This window comes from Lepidothrix coronata, unplaced genomic scaffold, assembly GCF_001604755.1.
Source record: "Lepidothrix coronata isolate B3197 unplaced genomic scaffold, Lepidothrix_coronata-1.0 Scaffold111, whole genome shotgun sequence".
Lineage (NCBI taxonomy): Eukaryota > Metazoa > Chordata > Aves > Passeriformes > Pipridae > Lepidothrix > Lepidothrix coronata.
Genome location: NW_016690291.1, coordinates 584,814 through 604,414, shown reverse-complemented (window position 1 = coordinate 604,414; position 19,601 = coordinate 584,814). Strand labels below are relative to the sequence as shown.

The 19,601-nt window shown below is 40.6% G+C and overlaps 1 protein-coding gene across 3 annotated transcripts in view; it reads right to left on the bottom strand.

Moving 5' to 3' along the window:
* The window catches only part of BOD1L1 (biorientation of chromosomes in cell division 1 like 1), a 35,589-nt gene extending 18,283 nt beyond the window's left edge, over positions 1 to 17,306 (bottom strand). For 2 of the 3 annotated variants that reach the window (XM_017824503.1, XM_017824505.1), the window contains exons 1-10: positions 17,112 to 17,306; positions 16,676 to 16,800; positions 15,207 to 15,397; positions 13,370 to 13,990; positions 12,753 to 12,899; positions 11,224 to 11,393; positions 10,111 to 10,234; positions 9,607 to 9,751; positions 8,872 to 8,947; positions 1,888 to 7,969 (exon numbers count right to left, since the gene is read on the bottom strand). In XM_017824503.1, coding sequence (XP_017679992.1) covers positions 1,888 to 7,969; positions 8,872 to 8,947; positions 9,607 to 9,751; positions 10,111 to 10,234; positions 11,224 to 11,393; positions 12,753 to 12,899; positions 13,370 to 13,990; positions 15,207 to 15,397; positions 16,676 to 16,800; positions 17,112 to 17,306 — 7,876 coding nt within the window. Of the gene's footprint in view, positions 1 to 1,887; positions 7,970 to 8,871; positions 8,948 to 9,606; positions 9,752 to 10,110; positions 10,235 to 11,223; positions 11,394 to 12,749; positions 12,900 to 13,369; positions 13,991 to 15,206; positions 15,398 to 16,675; positions 16,801 to 17,111 lie in introns of all 3 variants that reach the window. The other variant, XM_017824504.1, reaches the window with a different exon arrangement.
* Positions 17,307 to 19,601: the final 2,295 nt, after the last annotated feature.

Genomic DNA, 19,601 nt, shown 5'->3' with positions numbered 1-19,601 from the left:
ACAATGGAAACAATACCAAGTCTGTTCACTGGAAAACAGCTCAATAAAACTCCGAATTGCCATCTGCAAGAACACAAGTACTTCTATGTTTTCCTTAAATACAAAAGGCTTAGAAAATATGGGCTTTCAGGATTTACCATAGCATGCTTGTGAATTCTGACTTTGGCTTTTTTTTCTTGGTTTTCCTTTAAAAAGAAACTGTTAACAGCTTTTTCAGACCAAATAATAAACAGCAAAGTACCTCTGTATTCATGAATGAACAGCTAAGAGTTAAGGATAATATTTTGCTGTAAGTGACAATTAGATCTAAATCCATAAGCTCTAGAATCATAACCACTGAAATCCCCCAATTGCTACAGAAATTGAAAACTCAGTAGCTCCTGATAGCATCAATATAATTTCAGAAATATCTTAAACCCCCACCCATTTCATTCCCCAGAGGAACAGCTTTGTGTTTATAACATCTGAAAAACAGGCCATGGCAGACAACATCTTCACATGACTTCTACAGACTTTTTCGAAACCTATTCAGAAGCCTGTTTATACAGCTTTTCCTAAACAAAAAGAAACACTTATAACATGACAATTCATCAATGGCCATGTGAAGTGATTAAATTGTGGTTGCAATCCACAGAATAAGTACCATTACCCCTGGTACTTACAGGGGCTACATCAATGGACAACAAGGATTGAGGCAAGCCCCGAGACAGAAATACTTTACTGTGTGGCAGCTTACACTTTCATGGCTCATGCTTATCTCTTATGTAAACACTGAACAACATTTTTTAAGTTTACTAGATCAGCCTCTTTCCCCAACAAATTTGTAAGATCCCAAGATCTGCAGAGAGAGCTTTCCAAGCCGAACATCATTAAAACTAGAGAATAAAGCCAATTTTTGAGAAACTGGACCTAAAGTCAAGTTATAAAATGTTTTTGAAATAATAGCAAAAGACAGACATGAGAAGGAAAAAGCTTTACAAATAGAACTTGATCAGCACCATTCCATTTCCTGTGGTAGAAACAGATTCTTCTAGTATTTTTCCACAGTTTAATTTCTCTAAAATTTATAATGAAGTCATAATCTTGACTTGACTATAGCATCTACAGAATTTATAAATTTTAACTTGGTGCTTCAGCTATTCTGGAAGGTCAAAGAGGAGAAAGGTTGAAAATAGCAGGATGGTCATTACACGGTATTTTAGGAACTAACAACCATGTAAGTTCATTTCCATTTTCTATAAGTTTTCTATTTAAAATAGACATCTATTATCATTGCTCACTTAAAATGCCTGTTTAGGATAACTGTCTGATTCTTTTGTAACCTAAAGGAAGTCTATTCACAAGACAAAATTTAGTGTAAGACAATGAATCTGAACATGACCATTAAATAACGATCCAGAGAAAATCTGCAGTTATGATTACGAATGGTCATTCTTAACCTTCAAAATTGCTACAAAGTTACATTTCTAAAATGAACATACATCTAAATGAAATGCACTCTCTTTCCTAAAAAAACATTTTTGAATTTCACTACACATCAGTAACAAACCCATCTGTAGCTCCACAATAATTTCCCTTGCAAACCACTTCATATATTAGCTCACAATTTTAAGTCGATGTATTTTAGTAATTTCTTTGCACTCTTAATAATGTTTTCCAACACAGCTCAGATAATTGTGTTCAGTGTATACCCCCAAAATCACATGCTTATTTAAATATTTGTCACCAATTCTTATATATATTATTAACAGTTATTTTGCAAACAAGAAAGCAACAAGGTACATTTGAACAGTGCACGTTATTTCTAACTATAACAATGGCAAAATGCACCTACTTTTGACAGCTTTTAAACCCAAGAATGTAAAAAAAAAAAAAAGAAATCCTCACCTGCATTACTTTTCTGAAAAGTAACTTCAATGCCAGTATCATCTATTTTGACCAAGTTCGTTTTATCACCACTGCCACATAGCTCTTCTACATGTAACAAAGGGAGGTCACTTCTTTGCCCTAATTCTGCTTCTATTATTACTTCACCATGGTCGGTGTTTACAGTTACTTCATTTGCAGAAACTAAAGAAAGAGTCTGTGCCTTAGGCAGGGGAGTCCTTATTTCAGAAAAGTCACTTTCTAAAAGCAAGTTTGAGTTCAATTTACAGCTTACATTCTTTTGAGTGTCACTCTCTACCACTGCTTCTGAAATCACAGAAGAGAGTTCAGATGTAACATCCCCGTGCAAAACGCCTTCAGCTTGCTCACCATCCTCATGTGCCTCTGAAGAAGGACTCTCAGCAGTCTCTGTACTAATCTCCACGCAAAGGGCTTCATCTACACTCATGAGGTTCACTGAATTTTCATCAGTTTCTGTGATTTCACTGTCTACTGTGGTCTGAGGAGCTGCCGACTCTGCACCCACACCACTCTCATGCGTCTCACTCTCCCCACCAATGGCAAGCAAAGAATTCCTGCCAGGAATCCTACAGGCCTCCTCTGGGCCTGTAGTTGATAGGATGCATTCAATCTGGTTAGCAGTATTAAAAATTTCTTCACTTTTGTCTTTTACTTCTGTACTCTCAGCAGCGAGTTGACTTTCTTCTATGACTGTGAAGGTGAAGAGACTATCACATTCTTCCATTGTGCTCAGGGTGATCACTGCCCCCTCCTCCTTATCTCCTTCACTTGAAGCAGTGTGTTGATCTTCATTGTCGGTGGCGACCCTTAGCACAGGAGCTCCACATTCTCCCACAAAAATCACAGAACCTTTGTTTTTCCCATCTGCATCAAAAGCAGCTAGTCCAAACTGTTCATCTACAGCTGCAGTGGTCTCCACAATCTTACATTCCTCTGATGTATTCGGAGAAAGAATGGTATCTTCTTCTCCTTCTGCTACAATGAGCTGACTTTCAGCTTGTGGTGCTGCACTGATCAGGACTATCTCACATTCTTCTGTCATGCTTGTAGTGATCATAGCAGCTTCGTATCTTCCTTCTGTTTCTGAAGCAGCGAGTTTGTTTTCATCTTGCATAGCTACACTTGACATAGGAGCTTCAAAACATTCTGCTGTACTTGTAGAGATGATTACTGTTTCATTTTTTGACTCTGTGTCTGACAGGTGTTGAATTGCCTCTTCTGTGACTTCACCTGACATTACAATTACCTGTTCTTCCATAACACTTGTGGAAATCATAGCACACTCATCTTTTTCTTCCTTACCACTAGCAGTTGGATGACTTTCATCATCATCATCTCCTCCTGTACTGGATTCACTAGGCATGGGAACCTCATGTATTTCCATATCTACAGAAACCACAGCATTTATTTCTTCTGTTTTCACAGAGGAGAGCTGATCATCACATTCGACAGCTGCACTTGACATAGGAGCCTCAAATTCCTCTACAATACTGGTGGAAATCATAGTGCACTCATCTTTCTCCTGCTTACTGCTAAAAGCATGCACACATTCTTTAAGCTCTGTAGCTGTACTGGGCATAGGCACCTCTGTGTCTTCAGGGTCTGTTAAGATCATAGAGCTTTCCCCACTTTCATTTGCTCTTGCAATAGCAAGTGGACCTTCTTCAGCATCCACTGCTGAATGTAAGGGAGCATCTTCCACTGTACTAGTAGAGATGATATCACCTTTTACTTTTACTTCTCTGTCACCAGGAATAAGAGAAGTCTCATCTTCCTTTGGAACTACACTACTTATAGAGGCATCAAGTTCTCTGCTGTCAAAGGAAGTCATGGCATTCTCATGTTTGTCTTCAGCACCAAACTGGGCCTTATCTTGCATGGCCATAGCACTCGTCATGGGACCCTCACATTCCTCAGCAACTACGGGAAGCAAGGTACCTTCATGCTTTGCTGTATGCGCTGCCAAGGCACCCTCATTTGCAGCATCTGCACTGGTTACACTGCTTTCAACAATCCCCTTATCATTTTTACAGTTCGTGCCAGAATTGGCTTCTTTCTCTGCACTTGTCATGCTGTCAATAGTAAGCTTATTTGTATTTGTGCCAGTCACTCCTGACTCAGCTTCCATTTGTTCAGCAACTATGCAGATAATGGAACTTTCACCTTCTTCGGCATCTATACAAATTAGTGCATTTTCACTTTCCATTCCTGTACAAGTAGAAGCATGCTCATTTTCTTCATTTCCTCTTCCCGTACTGGTCACAATGTCCTCACCCTCTTCATCCTCTTCTTTTGAGCCTGTACTAGTCACAAATCCCTCATCATCACATAGACCTACACTGACTGTAGTGATATTGGCTTCTTCCTTTGCCCTTATACTGTCCATTAGGCTTTCACATTTTTCAGCTTCTAAACAAACTGCAAATCCCTCATTGCTGTCTTCTAGCCCTGTGCAGACTGCATCATCTTCTGGAGTTATGCCTGTGCTGGTCACTGTGCTTTCACCATTTACAGTATCCTCGGATTTGTCACCACCAGTTCCAGTAGTGGCACTGTTGTTTGTGACCACTGCAGTACATGCACCAGTCACAGTGCTTTCTCCTTGGGTATCTGTACCACTCACAGCGCAGATTATGAAGTTATGACCTCTTTCTTCTGCACCTGTGCAAGTCACAGTACCTTCGTGTTCTTTCACTTGGCCAGCTGTCACACTGCCCCTAAATTCACCTGAACTGTCACCACTGGTTGACCCTTCACCTGTTTCTGTTCCTGCACTAGTTACAGCTCCATCGCTCTCCACTTCACCTAAGCAGGATACAGAACTTTCAAGTTTGCCTGTGTCTACACAAGTTGAGGTCTTTCGCTTTTCTTCAGAGCCTGCGCTAGTCACAGCATCATCTTTTTCTTCTGCTCCAGCACTATTCACAGTGTCTTCAATTTCTACTCCACTTGCATTGACTGAAACCTTATCACTTTCTTCTGCATCAACCATGGTACAGTCACCATTTTCTTCTCCTTCTGTGCTTGTTAGGAAACTTTCACTTTCTGCCAATCCTGCAGTGACAACACTGCTACCACCTTCTTCAGCTGCTGCAACAGTACAGTCACCAGCATCTGCTCCTGTGACGAAACTGCAGCCCTCACTACTTTTTACCCATATGCCTGTTGTAAAACCTTCATCAGCCTCTATGCTTGAGCAGATTGCTGCCACCTCACTTTCCTCTGAGCAAGTGGTCGTAGCATCACTGCCCTTTTCAGAATGTGATGCACACTCAGTTCTTTCCTCTCCTGTACTAGTCGCCATTGCAGTGCTCTCAATGATCTTTTCTGTGCTAGTTCCTATCACAGTGATTGGAGTTGTTTGTAGGCTGCTAGGTTTACTACTTCCTGCACTGGTACCTACTCCATTGCTTTCATTTTTGTCTTCCACGCCAACCAGACTATTCCCTTCCTGCCCATTGGCTGTAACAGAGTCTTTGACACTTTCCTCAGGAACTCCTTCAGGCACTAATACAGAGGAAGACTGTATCAGATCATCATTGTCATGCACCTCATTCTTTTCCACATTATTCATCATTACGCTTCTTTCTCCTTTTGTGGAAGGCTCTCTGTTCAAGTGCTCTCTTTCTTTTCTTCTAAGGGGAAGTTCTTTTGCTGTTACATCTCCACAATCTTCAGTTACATCAGACATCAAGTTTTCCTCTTTTATTTTCAACTCCCTGTCCTGAGAGCTTTCTGACTTTGCTGCTTCATTATAATCTTCTTGACTAGGTAACCCAGCTGTACTGTCTTCCATTGCCTCTTCATCAGGCTGGGGGATCTTGCTATCTTTTCCTATACTGTTTGTCATGGTGTTGTCACCATCATCTTTCATGACAGAACTCGGCACTGCACTATCTTGCTCCATGTATACAACCTGTGCTTCATCATTTTTCAAAGTGAAAGTGTCTTTCAATGAAGAAGTCTCACCAGAATTATGGCATTCTTTAGACATATTACCTAGGGAATTTGTAAAATCTGAGACATACATATCCATGGACTTTGCATCAGCAGCATCTTCTCTGGAAGAACTAATTGCTAAAGGAACATCATCTGAATTAGAATTTATCACAGTTTTTGGATTCTTTGGTCTTCTGCTATCTTTTGAAGCTTGATCTTTACTGGGGACATTGCGTAAGATTCTACCACTTGTTTCATACACAACCTTCCTTTTAGAAGCCCCTTTTTTACTGGGTCCTTGATCCATGGAAGTTTGTTTGGACAAAGTTTCTAAGGCACCAACTTGTTTATTAGAAATAGCTTCTTGTTCAATAGTTTTTTCAGCTGCGGGCAGAAATCGCAATTCACGAGTTTCAGGATCTGTCAAGCTGTGTTTTATTCCCTTATTTGAAACGGAGCGAGATGCTTTTTGTTTTGCTGCATTTTTGACATCTGCGGCTTGGATTGAGTTTTTTCCTTCAATGTTCGATGTTTCCTGTACTTTTGTTTGTTTCAAATCAAGTTCCATCAGCTCTTCTGCATGTCCAGAATCATTATTCATAGTTGCCTTTCGAGGGGCTGGAGCCTGGCTGCTTTCAGTTGTGCTGGCTGATTGCTTTTCCTCCTTAAGTAAATCTTGGTTTGATACACTGCCTTTTCTATTTTCACAGGATACCTTCTTGCTTTGTTTTTTATCCATTGCCACTGTGACATTCAACACTTTTTCATGCCCACCGTCCACTTCTTTAGCATCTTTATCTTCCGATTTGACGCTCTCTTCCTTCTTCTTTATTTCCTTGTTGCTATGCTTTAAGTTCCTGCTTTTGTGACCTTCAGCAGAGAACCTTCTTTCTAGCTTGGAATTACTTAAATCTTTATCACCTCTATATTTTTCTTTTACGGATCCCTTTTCTCCAGAATGTAACTTAACTCTGTGACTTAAGTCTTTTTGTGATCCCTGAGTTGACTGTGTGCCACTCACAAGCTCAGACTCAGCACCACTCTCCTCAAAACCTTTGTCGTCATTCTTGGATTTGTGTTGTTTATCTAAATCACTGTCTTCCAGGCTCTTATCTTTGTCTTTCTGTCCAATCTCTTGTTTTGTTAAATTTTCCTGTAATTCTGTTTCAGATACTTTGACCTGTTTACTATGACTCTTTGACTTGGACTTTAACAAAATCTTGTCTTCTACAAGGCTCTTAGATCTTCGTCTATCTTTATGAACGCCGTCTTCATGTTTTAAATTACAATCAGAGTTAGTTGATTCTATTTCATATTTATCTTCTGAGTAGCTTTCACTCCTTCTGTGTGATGCAGAAGCAAGTTGCTTTGAGGCACTTAGGGAATCCTTTTGTGGTTTAGAATCACTCAGGGACCTTTTCGTCTTGCATTCTGCTCTTGATTTTTCTGTTGAGAGATGTCTGTCTTTTTTATTTTCTTTCCGCAGCAATTCTTCAGCTTTTAGGGTTGATTCAGAAGTGGTTTTCCCATCTTTTCCTGTTACTGATATTTTCCGTTCACTTCGGTGTTTACTTTTCCTTTCAGATTTGTCATCTGAGGAAACCTTTACTTGTTGATTATGTTTCTGGCCACCATCCTCTCCTTTCGAACTTCTCTCAGATGAATGGAGTTCAACATCTTCATTTGATTTATGAATACCATCTCCTTTATGTTTGTGCTTTAAAGAAAGTTTATCTTCTAAAGCAGTTCTTTCCTTTTCATTTTTATCTCTGTAAGACTTGGCTTCTTTTTTGGCAGCATTTTTTGTATGTTGAATTTCTGTGTCAGTATCTTTTTTGGGGTGTTTTTCATTTTTAGATATGGATTTCTGCTTCTGTGGTTCTTCAGTATTGACTTCTGCTCTATCCGATTGTCTTTTTGGATCCCTTGCTTCACTGTCCTGCTGGACTCCTTCGGCCTGAAGAGAAGTCGAGGGTTTTCTTCTGTGTTCTTTTTCTGCTTTAGAATCACTTTTGGTTTCCTCAGTTGAATGCCCCCACTCTGAAAGTCTTCTAAGTTGTTTAGGGGTTTCACTTTTCCCATGATTATGCTTCAATTCTTTGGAAGAATTTTTTTCACAAGTCTAAAAAAGAGATTTTTTTATATATATAAGTAAATGTTACACAGTTCCTTCACTATGTGACCGAACAGAACTGCTAAGGACAAATTCTCCATAAAAACAGTACACCAGAGGATACACTTAACAATGTAATAAAAAAATCACATAAAATAGAGTTAGTAAAAAAATGAAACTTGCCATTTTCATTTCAACTATCTGCCATTGCATAAAAATCCCAAGGAAGAGAAGGTAACCTTAAGCAGACTTTCTAAACTTTATTATCTTTTCTTTATAAGATGATTTTTCTTTCTAAAATGATTTAAACAGATTTTTGAATGGACAATCACAATTTCAAGTACTCCATAAGATACTTTAAACAGCCATTATGCTGTCTGTTAAAAGAAAACTACAACTAAAAAAATCAAAACTAAACAACACACCAAAACCTACAAAAGACAAATCTAGACTTCCAGTTGAACTTCTAACTGCTACTTTTTTTTTTAAATAATGTTGTTTATAAAAATTCTTGCCATAAAAATTCTCTTTTAGCATTCAGACCACAGTCAGTTTTCCTTTAACTTTCCAGTGAGAAGTTTAAACAGATCAAACTCCTCAAGTCTTTGCACATAAGACCTTGCTCTTTTCTAAAACCGAACCTCCTTTACAGATTAGAGCTTAAAACTCATCTTGTGTTCTACTACAACATGCATTAGCACTAAATCACAGCCCATGTATTTCAGTGGCTACTGGAATTCAGAAAGCACTACTACGGCAATCTCAGACCACTAATACAACTGAAAGAACTGTCAGGGAAAAACTAATTAATAAGAACGAATGCAATTATATGCAGTTTAGTGTGGACATATGAAAAGGTCTATTAGAATTAAAAAGGAAGACCATAAAGTTTATATTTGAGAAACACATACCTCATTTGTCTTTTGCACTTCTTTAGAATCTTCTTCAGAGGGCTCATATTTCTTTCTGCAGCCATCTTCAGCACGCCTGAAACAGGTATTTGGACAATTTAATAAAGAAAAATTGCTATCAGCCTAACATTACTTTATAAACTTTCTGCTTTCAAAGCTGAGAGAGAAATGCCTACTAAAAATATGGAAACAGAGCTTGATCACCCCACTTCTGACTAACTAATTTGCTCAGGCTTTTCTCTCTTGTAAAATTATGTGTATCAACTTAAAAAATATTCTCTGGATATCAGTGCTTTATGAGTACGACGATATTACTACTGCAGTTGTCCCTGTAAAATGGGTAACAGCTCTCCTTGCCCCATATATACCTGTACATAGAGAGTTATGTACAGGTACTTATCTACATAAAACATCAGTTTCAAGATGAAGCCAAGTTGACTTACATATCAGATGCACAAGCATGTAAAAGCTCTCTATTCTCATGCCTTTATTACCATTCTGTGTATGAAAAGTCAGTAAAGACTGCTACTGCAGTCTGAGTTGCAATATATTTAAGCAGCTATAATTTGACTTTCTGCCTGAACTTCATGCTTATTCGTAACAAAATTATGTGAATATTCTAATAGAAAACTGTTAAAAGTCAATAAGGCTAAGTACAAAGTTGAAAAGAACCTTTGAAATCTGCAAAAATGAATATTCAAAACTTTAATTCCTTTTGAGAAAATACATAAATACCTTGAATATCTTTTTCTTTTTCTGCTCAAGGCCACTTTTTTTTCTAAAATTTTCTGTTCTTTAAGCACATCCTTAATGCTGGTACCAGTAGCTTTTGACTCCAGACTTTTTGATGGCGGTTCTTCTAAGTGCAAGCCACTTTTTCCTAATATAATACACAAATGGTGAAATACATATGCATGTCATTATATTACTGTTTCAGCTATAAACATGACTGAAAGCAGTACAGACAGTACTAATGTGTCACAGAGAATACCTGTGTCTATGGGTATTCACTGAGTCTAAGCAGTGTAATGATACATGGAAAAGTGGAGATGAAATTTCATACAATTCATAATAATTTGCTTTATACATTTTTCCTTTACATCAGTGTTGAAACACTGGGTTGTTAAGCAAAGGAAATTACTACAGACCTATGACCATTATTAAAAGCTGAAAGTTTTCTTTCTAGAGTGTAAGTTAGAGCAAGGTCATAGGGGCTAATCATACCTTCACTTCTCATACCTTTAGCATTTTGATTTCCAGTTTTTAGGGATTTTGTTTTTTCTGCAGCCTTCTGTTTGCGTTTTTCTTCAAGTCTCTCTCTGTTAATTTGTCTTCTTAGGAGTCTCTCTTCTTTTTCTTTGGCCTAGAGATAAAAACCAAGGAAAACAATAATTATCATTAGGTCAAAGAGCATTCTTTGATTATAAATATATATCTAAAACCCATAGAAACAGAGTATGCTAGCTTGTGATGTGAAATTAGCTGAGTTCCAGAGTTTCACTGCTGCCTAACACCGCAGACTGAAGCTATGAGACCTTCTCAAAGAACATTTTTTTTAATTATATATATATATAAGTACTAATATATAATATGTACATAGTGTATATATACAACTATAAATATATTATATATACAAGTTTTTACCTGGCCAAAGGAGAAAATCTAAAAGAACTGCTGCTCCCTCTTCTGCGTGTTGGTCCCTTTTCCAAGGAACAGAGTGCACATGCTTAAATCTCTTTCCATTCTCAGTGGCTGCAGACTCGCTACAAACTGATTTCATGGACAGCAAGAACTACATTTTTAAAGACTTGGTGTAATGAAGTCACCTGCAGTACTCAACACAAGCCTGACCTACACAACATCCCACTGAAGGCAGAGGACAGGTAGATATGGGCTACTGTGTCCACCCGAATTGTCATTATATACGTTAAATCTACTGAAGACCAGATTTTTCGTAAGTGCAGCAGTTCTTACTCTCCCCATCAAATCACTCAGTTGAGAAAGAATTCACCCAATGCTGTGATTCTGTGAAGACACTGCATGTAATTAGCAAATCCTCTGTCAACATCAAAAGACTGTTTATTTTGGAGGAGGGGAAAGACACAGAAAAGTGTGTCATTGTTTTCACCACCAGAAGCCTTCAAACTATAACTAGCAGAGTAGAGCACTGTGCTGCAGAGCACGTCATGCCATACTGATAGACACCTGAAGAAAGGGCAGTTGTAACACAAGAGAAAAAAAAACCAAAGTGAGAAAGAACAGAGGACTCCACAACTCCCCCTCACAAACCACCACCACATCAGAAGTGGAATTTCTGCTCTATAAAGAGCAGTAACAAACCACAACACTTACAATGGACTGACGGAGCTGCTCCACAGTTCGCTCATCATCAGAGTCACTGAAGTATTTGGAGTACAGGAAAGGCTTGTGAACGTACGCGTTGCGAACGGGCTTGGCTTTCCCATCGCTCAGCTCGTGAGCGTGAGGCTTCATCCTACTTTGACTCTTTTTCTCCTCTTCATCTAAAGAAAGGTTAGTGAGTATAGAGATATATTGATAAATTAGGGCACTGCTTTCAACACGACTTTTGAGGAGGCAAAGCTACTCAAAATGTATTAACAATTATTTACTCTAAAAACATAAACAGTTAAAAAATACTCTTTTACCATCAAAATATCACTAGATTATGAAAAAAATGAAAGGTGCATTCATGTGTTTGTGTACATCATTGAGCCAAAAATCTGCAAGACACAAACCCCAAAATAAACTGGGATAGAACAACTGGGCTTGTAATGCCATTGCCCTTTTATACACAATATTTTGTGGTTAACTACGTGTAAGAAATCAGAATGTAATTTCTGCTACGTGTTAAATTATGCTTCTCCCCACACCAAAAAAACTGTACAGTACTTGAATACCTAAAAACTATATATGCTTACTGAAATACACAAACAAAACACGCTGTTGTTTACACTCATGAAAGTATTAATCAAGTATAAACAAATAAATTTATTTCCGTTTTATCTTGATTATTAGAAATAGTGCAAAATCACTTGTGCTCCATACTGTACAGATTATTTCTATTCCCGAAACATACTTAAAGGCTTGCTTTCTTTTCACAAATGTTCAGTCCTAACTGAACAACATCTGTTATATTTTAAGGTAAGAGCAAAGGCAGAGAATATGCAAGTAATTCAACGCCTCTAAATAATATTCTTAGAGCAGAAAAAGTAAGCTGTGGGCATACTAGAGAGAACGCATTCAGGTACTAAGGCACTCTGCATTATGAAGTGGGAAGTCTTACTAACTGCAGAAGTCACATCTGCAGAAATCAGAGTCTGAGGTCTGTACTGGACAGGGGGAACACAAAAACGTAACCCAGTCAGTGAAATGATCTGGTGTTTCTGAATTTTTAAGGCTAGATCCATTCCTGTTTCCTCTACTGTAGCCAAGTAGAATTTGGACATTCCTGCAATCCTAAAGCTCTAAAACCAACCTGATCTGCAATGCCAGCTACAACCACTACTTCAAAGTTGCAAAGCACTCTAATGTTACACCAAGTTCATGGCAGCATTGAGGGGAAAAAGACCCAGAGAGACTGACATATTCACCTTTAAGTGCTTTTGTCATCTATAAAATACTGTAGCATAAATAAGATTTACAATATTTAGAATACACCAAACTATTAAAAAATATTCAAAAAGTAAACGCAATACTTGTCTTTTTCAATTGCACACATACTATCCATTCCACAGTCAAATTCTTTCCCACAGGTAATTACAATAAAACATACTGCAAGCCCTAACATTTATGACATGATGCACTCAACAACAGCATTACATACTCCTTGCTGCTGCTTAACAATCTAATTATTTTACTACCTGATGTGATCTCCCCCTCTTCAGTACTGTCAGAAATTACAGGCTCCTCTTCACTCTCTTCTTCAAAGGAAGAAAGGTCACTGGTGTGGACAGAGCTGACCGTGATGTCACTGAGTACATCCATATCTGAATCTATGAATGAATTTTCTTACAAAGGAAAAAATTGAAACAAAGAGCTGTGATGCAGCACACCATATTTGTGAAACTTTTTTTACCAAAACAGCAATTTTATCACCGAGAACAAAATTATCTTAATAACTAGGAATAAGAAAACAAAATTATAACACCTTAATGAAATGTTATTAGCCTAACTCTGGTTTACTCAAAACAAAAATCACCGTGAGGTACAACTACAAACTTTAAAATGAAGACTGGAATTGTCCAGACAACTTGTCAGATTAAAGCAGATGACCAACCACACACTTGAGGAATCAAAGCTAATCTGATTCCTAATTTGGGTGCCTCAGTTAAGAGATATGGACAAACCCAACTGTGCTAGCAAGACAAATTTATCAGAAAACTTACATTCCAAATATACTTCTGATTCAACTTCTGAATACACTTAAAAAACCCACCTCATATTCATATTTTGAAGAAGAGTATTGCCCACACCATACCTTCTTTAGTTTCTTTCGTGCTTTCAGTTGTTTTATGTTTATTGCTATTTTTTTCTGGAACTAACTGTTTCCCTGGTTCTGATTCTTTTGCTTGCTTTTCTTCTTTTGACTTCACAGTATCATCACTTTTCTTTGAATGGTCAGACTTCTTGTCAAGCTTTTCTTTCTTTTCTTTTCTTCTTTCACTTTTTTCACTGCTGTCTGATTTCTTGTCACATTTATCCAATAATTTACTCTTTTGATCTTCACTGTCCTGCTGAATATCTTTATTTGTAAAAGTCCAAACATTAGTATCCTTTGCTGAATTTTTTATTTCTTCACTTTGGTAGGGAAGCTCATTTACATCTTCACACTTTGCAAGTGTTTCAGCCCCTTCTGCCGAAAGGTCACAAATTGCTTTCTCTCTGTCTGGCAAGTCCTCCATGTTTTTGTCTTTATCAGTGCTACCATCCACACTCTGCTGAGATGAGAGTTTTTTTGCAACTTTGTCACTGTTCTTGGAATTTGAGGTCTCTGTTGAAGCCCTGGCAGCACTTGCTTCTTGGTTAAGAGACGTAATTGTTTCCAAAATGGACATTGCATCACTAGCTACGTTAGCACTAGGAGTTGTAGCAGAGACACCTTCAAAAGAAAGAACAGTTTTACTTTACCCTAGTTTATGTAGTACTGTTCAGATAGGATGTTAAACAAGTGCAAAGAAACAGAACAATTACTGTCTATAAAATATGCATAATTAACTATTTGACTAATTTTGCAATGAAAGATTTTGGTTAAAAAAAAAGACCAACCAGATAAAAACTCCATGAAGCTGCATTCTTGCAGCAATTATGATGTTATTACCAGGGATTCATTCTGCTCTGTGACACACCTCTGTTCCTGAGGTCCGCTAGGGAATGTGGGGATTGCCAATGGGAAGGATGAACACCATCCTTGTTCATCTTTACCAACATCCCAACTGGGATGATGACTCTGGATATATATATATATATATATGCATATAAAGAATTATATGTACATTCTCTCTATATATATAGGTACACACACACACACATTGCAGTAGATACTCTGCATCTCTAGTATCTCCATAAAATCACGGAAATTGGACTCAGCATATTGATTATATAACAACGGGACGATCAGATATACCTTTTACCACTTTTCCACCCTCTTAGAACCAACTCTGAAGATGGATGAGAAAGGGTTAAGTGGAGTAGAACTAAGAGTTGCAGCTGGCTTGTTAACCCACTTTAAAGGAAGTGGGCCTCACAGGAAAAAGCTTTGGATTTAAATAAAGGGTCTGGTTACAAATAGATGTACTGCTGTGGAATATCTTAGGATGTGAAAGAACGGACAGTTACCTGTAGGAGTGTTTAGAAGTTGACAACAGGCAACATAAAGATTGGTGACCTATAGCACAACTTAAGCTCCTGAGAGGACCTTAGCCATTCAAACTTTAAGGCACACAGCAACTGCACAAAGATAGGGAACTGTCTCTTAGGTAATTTTTTTCCGATCTACCAATGGATAGAAAAATTGAATTGTTCTTCTCTTATCTGCGTTTGAGGGCCAAACACTGAGACCAACTTTTCTCCCTACAGTAAACTGATTCCTCATAATCTCAAGCAGAAGTGACAGTGACATGGTCATAACAGGGTGACATCTCTTCTGCCTTCTACCTTTATACATACAGTAACAGACAAGTGTTATGGTACTGCCTGGTGCTCAGCTTGCTAATTCTGATGCTAACAATGTTATGCCAGAAGCAAACTTAGTCAATGTTTCTGTTCTCTTAAACCCCACTTTTGTTAATAGACTGCTCAGAGAAATGGTAGAATACCTTGTACTGTAACAGAAGCATCTGCTTTTTCCTCACTCGGAGCTGTACTGGGCCCTGCCTCCTCTTTGTGATTCAATGTGGCTAAAAATTCATGGACAGCTTTTTCCACCTGAGGTCTAAATGTGTGGTTGATCTTTGGGTCCACAACCTGAGAAATAATTCTGTCAATTCCAGATTCCAACATTCCAGACCTGGAACAAAGTTACAGGAATTAGTAAGAAAAATTACATTTCAATAACCTATTAATGAAGTATGACCATTTAGATGTGACGTAAACACTCATAAGAAACTCCATGGAAACATTAATGTTTTCTGAGCATCACTGCAGCTATGGATTTAGCCTGTGCCCTATCCATAATAAAAAAAGTGCTAGAGAAACAAACCAATCCAAGCACATGGAATTAACACAATAAACAGACTGCTGTTGCATTATTACTGGTTATACCTACAATTGTTATTTAATTGCAAAAGCCACTTGTGGAAAAAATTAAGAAGAAAGCCGATATGATCAATTCCCATAGCATAAAAGAGATGACTTATAGAAGGCATGAGGGACAAACAGCTACTAGACCACTTATTGCCACTCTAAGTTACTTACTGCCCAGTAGAGTGCAGCAAGTTCTGCAGCTTTATAGAACACCTTTAATCTTCAGTAAAATAAAATAAATGGCAATAGAAAGCTTTATATCTGTATCAATGTCTTTAGACCCCTGTAATCTTCTGTGGGACACATACTGCCTCTTGTCCTCACTGCTTCTTTAACAACAAACAACATCCACTCTTCTCCCTACAAACCAAACAGCTCCTCAGTACAAGTTATCAGTGGTACCACCACAGCATAACTAAGTTTGTTCCTATATCCCTAGTTTGATCCAATTCAATGACCAAGCTCACTGTACTCTGAAGAAATGTCCTAACTTTTCTTATCACTCTTAAAATTTGAGAAGAAAAACTGGAGGAAACTTCATGAAATAATGTAATATCAAGTAAGTGTTTGACATCATTTTAACATAACAGCAATTCTTAAAAGCCTCTTCTCTGTCCAGCTAGATTTACATCCAGGTTTTGCTATGTGATTTTTGCCTTGTACTCTGCAGAGCTTAGTTTGTCAAATACCTTTAATTTTCCTTAGCTCTAAACATGATAGGTGAAATTTAATACCTCCTTTAGAAGAAAAAGTAAAGGCAGATTTTAGCTAGGGGGTTACATCGAAGTTAAAATCAAGGTTTCCACCTCTGCAGCATATTGGATCAGATAAAAAAATATCTGCAGTCTAATTCTAACTAATGCTGATGGCAAGTTGCTATCTGAAGTAATACCGCATTTTAAAGGTTACAAAAAACAAAATAATGAAAGAGCTTCTTCAGAATTTTCTTTGAAGAAAGCAGATGCTTTACATTGACCCAGAGTCTCCATCACCTAGCACGGTAGAGGAGCACGTTTACAGTAACCCCATGGCTGTCACTTACTTGAGAACCTGCTGCCTAATGTTATTTCTCAGCTGGTTCTTGTTGAGATGAGGACTCCAGGTATGAGTCGCCAAATGATTGGAAACAAAGTTGTCAACGCGCTGTCTCAGATTCTGGTAGGCAGGCTAGAAAGCAACAGCAGAGAGGTTGGACTGGAGGGGTTGGATAAGCGGCTGGTTATTCCCCCGGAGGCCGGGCTGGCACGTCGGACCCCCCCCGGTCCCCTGAAGGCACCGCCGCTGCCGCTCCCGCTCCCTGGCGGCGATGGCAGCGCGTTAAACGCCGTATCTATCGCCGACACCACGCCGAGCCGGTCGTGTATGCGCCCTGCGCGCCCCGCCGAGCGCGGCCGCTCCGGCTCTGCCCCGGCCGGGCCCAGCCCTGACCTGCCCGAGCCCGGGGACCCCCCCGAGACGCTGGTGCCGCCCGCCCGAACCTTGGTGTCCACGTCGGCCAGGCAGTCGCGGCGGAACTGGTCGAAGAGCCCCTGGCTCTTGAGGTGGTTCACGATCATGGAGACCAGCTCGGGTTCGGCCGCACCGCCCCCCGCTCCGGCCCCGGCCCCCGGCAGCGGCGGCGGCTGCTGAGGGGGCGGCGGCGGGGGCGGCGGGGGCTGCGGGTTGGTGGCCATGGGGGCGGCGGGGCGGCGGGTGCTGCCGGCGGTGCCGGGCGGGCCCCGGAACGGGGCTGCTCACCGAGCCGCGGCGGCGCTGGCCCCGGAAGCGGAAGGGGACGGCGGGAGGAAGCGGCGCGCGGCGCGGGGGGGGGCGGGGGAGCCGCCGCCGGGAGCGGCGCCATCGGCGCGGGGCGACACTGGGGGGACCGCGCGCAGCCGCCGCGGGGCCCGCGCGGGGGCGGGAGGGGGGCGGGGCCGCGCGCGGGCCCCGCGCCTGAAGGGCCCCGACCCGCCGGGCCGAGGCTGCGAGGGTTGGGGAGGGGAGAGAGGAGCGGAGAGGAGCGGCCGCGGCGGCGCTCGGCCTCTGCCCGCCTCGTCCCCCGCTGCGGCCGCCGCTGGGCGCTGCGGGCACGGCGGGGGCGCGGCGCCCGCCCCGGCCGCCCGGCGCCGCTGCTGCGCTCCCGGCGGCGCCCCCGCCGCCCCGCCCCGCGGCCCGCCCCTTCCTGCGCCCGCCGCCATCGCGGTGCGGGCGGTGCCGCGCGCTTCCTCCCGCGGGCGGGGGCGGGGCCGGGGCGGGGCGCGGGAGCCGCTGCTGGTGCGGCCCGAGGGGCGCTGAGGGACGGCCTGGCCTTCGTGCGGGATGTGCGACTTAGCGCTCCCTCCTCCGCCCCTGGGCGAGGCGGGCGGGGGAACTCTGTGACATTGGAAACACTTGAGTTTAAACATGCCGCCTTTACGTGTCAGTGCATTCTCGTGGTTTTTTGTGATACACGTGTTTTAAGGCTGTCTCCCGCTTGCTGGCTACTTTTTTCGTGTTTGTTGTTTGTTTTGTTTTGTTTCTGGGGTTTTTGTTTGTTTTGTTTTGCTTTGTGTGTGTGTCAGTGTTCGGGTCATAACTGTCCAATGTGCTGAGATGGGAGATTTAGATTAGATAAATTTTTTTCACTGTTAGGCATTCGAATGGGTTGCCCAGGGAGGTGGTGAAGTCACCACCATTCCTGGAGGTGTTTAAGGGGTGTCTGGATCTGGCACTTGATGATGTGGCTTTAGTGGTTACAGTGATAGTTCTGGTTGATGGTTGGACTTGATCTGAAATGTCTCTTCCAGCCTTGATGATTCCATGATTCTATGTGCTGCCCTGAGGTCGTCACTCTTGAGTATCTGATGTTTTCATCATCTTTGAAGTTGAATTCAGTGCAGATTGTGGTCTGGTAATTCCCTTTATGACTAAAACAGGACCCCAGAGGCAGGAAACGAAATCTGGAAATAGAGAAATTTCATTATACCTGGAACAGTAGCTGTGGGACAGTGTCTGTCCTACTGCTGGTTTGGCTCTCCAGGTTCTTCTTGATTAGATCTTAAATCTTCTCTTGCCTCTTAGATTCTTCTTGCCTCTTAGATTCTTCTTGCCTCTTAGATTCTTCTTGCCTGAACTCCTGTCCTAACCAGGATGGGTAAGGATGAAAGGAAGTTCAAAAATGTACTTAAAAATAAAAAAAGTGGACTTGGCAGTAATAGTATTTTGGTTGTACAAATTTTGTGGCATGAATATCTTGTCCAGGTACAAATGTTAAGAATTGCCCTTTTCAGTAATTATTAAAAATCAATTTGAGTGTAAAGAAAAGCATACCAGGATTGTCATTGCAGACTTAAATGCATGTTAGAAGTGTAAATCTTGCTGCTAGTTTTCCTCCTGTAAACTAAGTACTCCTAGACTGTTTAGAGCTCCACAGAAGGAAACAAATCTGAGAGGTATTTTAAAAGTATTGAGATATTTTAATCTCTGGATTTAAAAATTTAAAATCAGTGTTTTAAAACAATCTGGCCTCTATTTGTGTAGTTTCATATTTTCTACATGGACATCTAGAAGGAGTAAAGCATGAAAGCTTAAGAAGGGTGGGGAATCTGCAGCCTGGTACAACCCCTACTGGTATATCCTAGTGTGCTATCTACTGACTCAACTTCGTTCTTCTCAATAAAAAATGTTTTCTTCACTGCTGACTAAAAATCGTGTACCAGTAAACAAGAAAGGGCAGAAGTGAAGAGTGTAATTTTAGTAAATGCATCTGTTAATTTCAGGCTTTACTGAGAAATTCACGTTTTCAGCATTTTGTGTTAGGCAAAGGCATTTTAGTCTCTCTCCCCCAATCAAAGGTGGTGCAGAAGATGTGGAAAAAAAAAATTATTCTTTATTTTAACAGCACAAGCAGATCCCTGACTTGCAGAAGGATGTACCATTAACACACAAGGTATCACAGACAACCTGGAATAGCTGTGGCTTTTGACTACGTCAGTGAATGCACCCTGAAG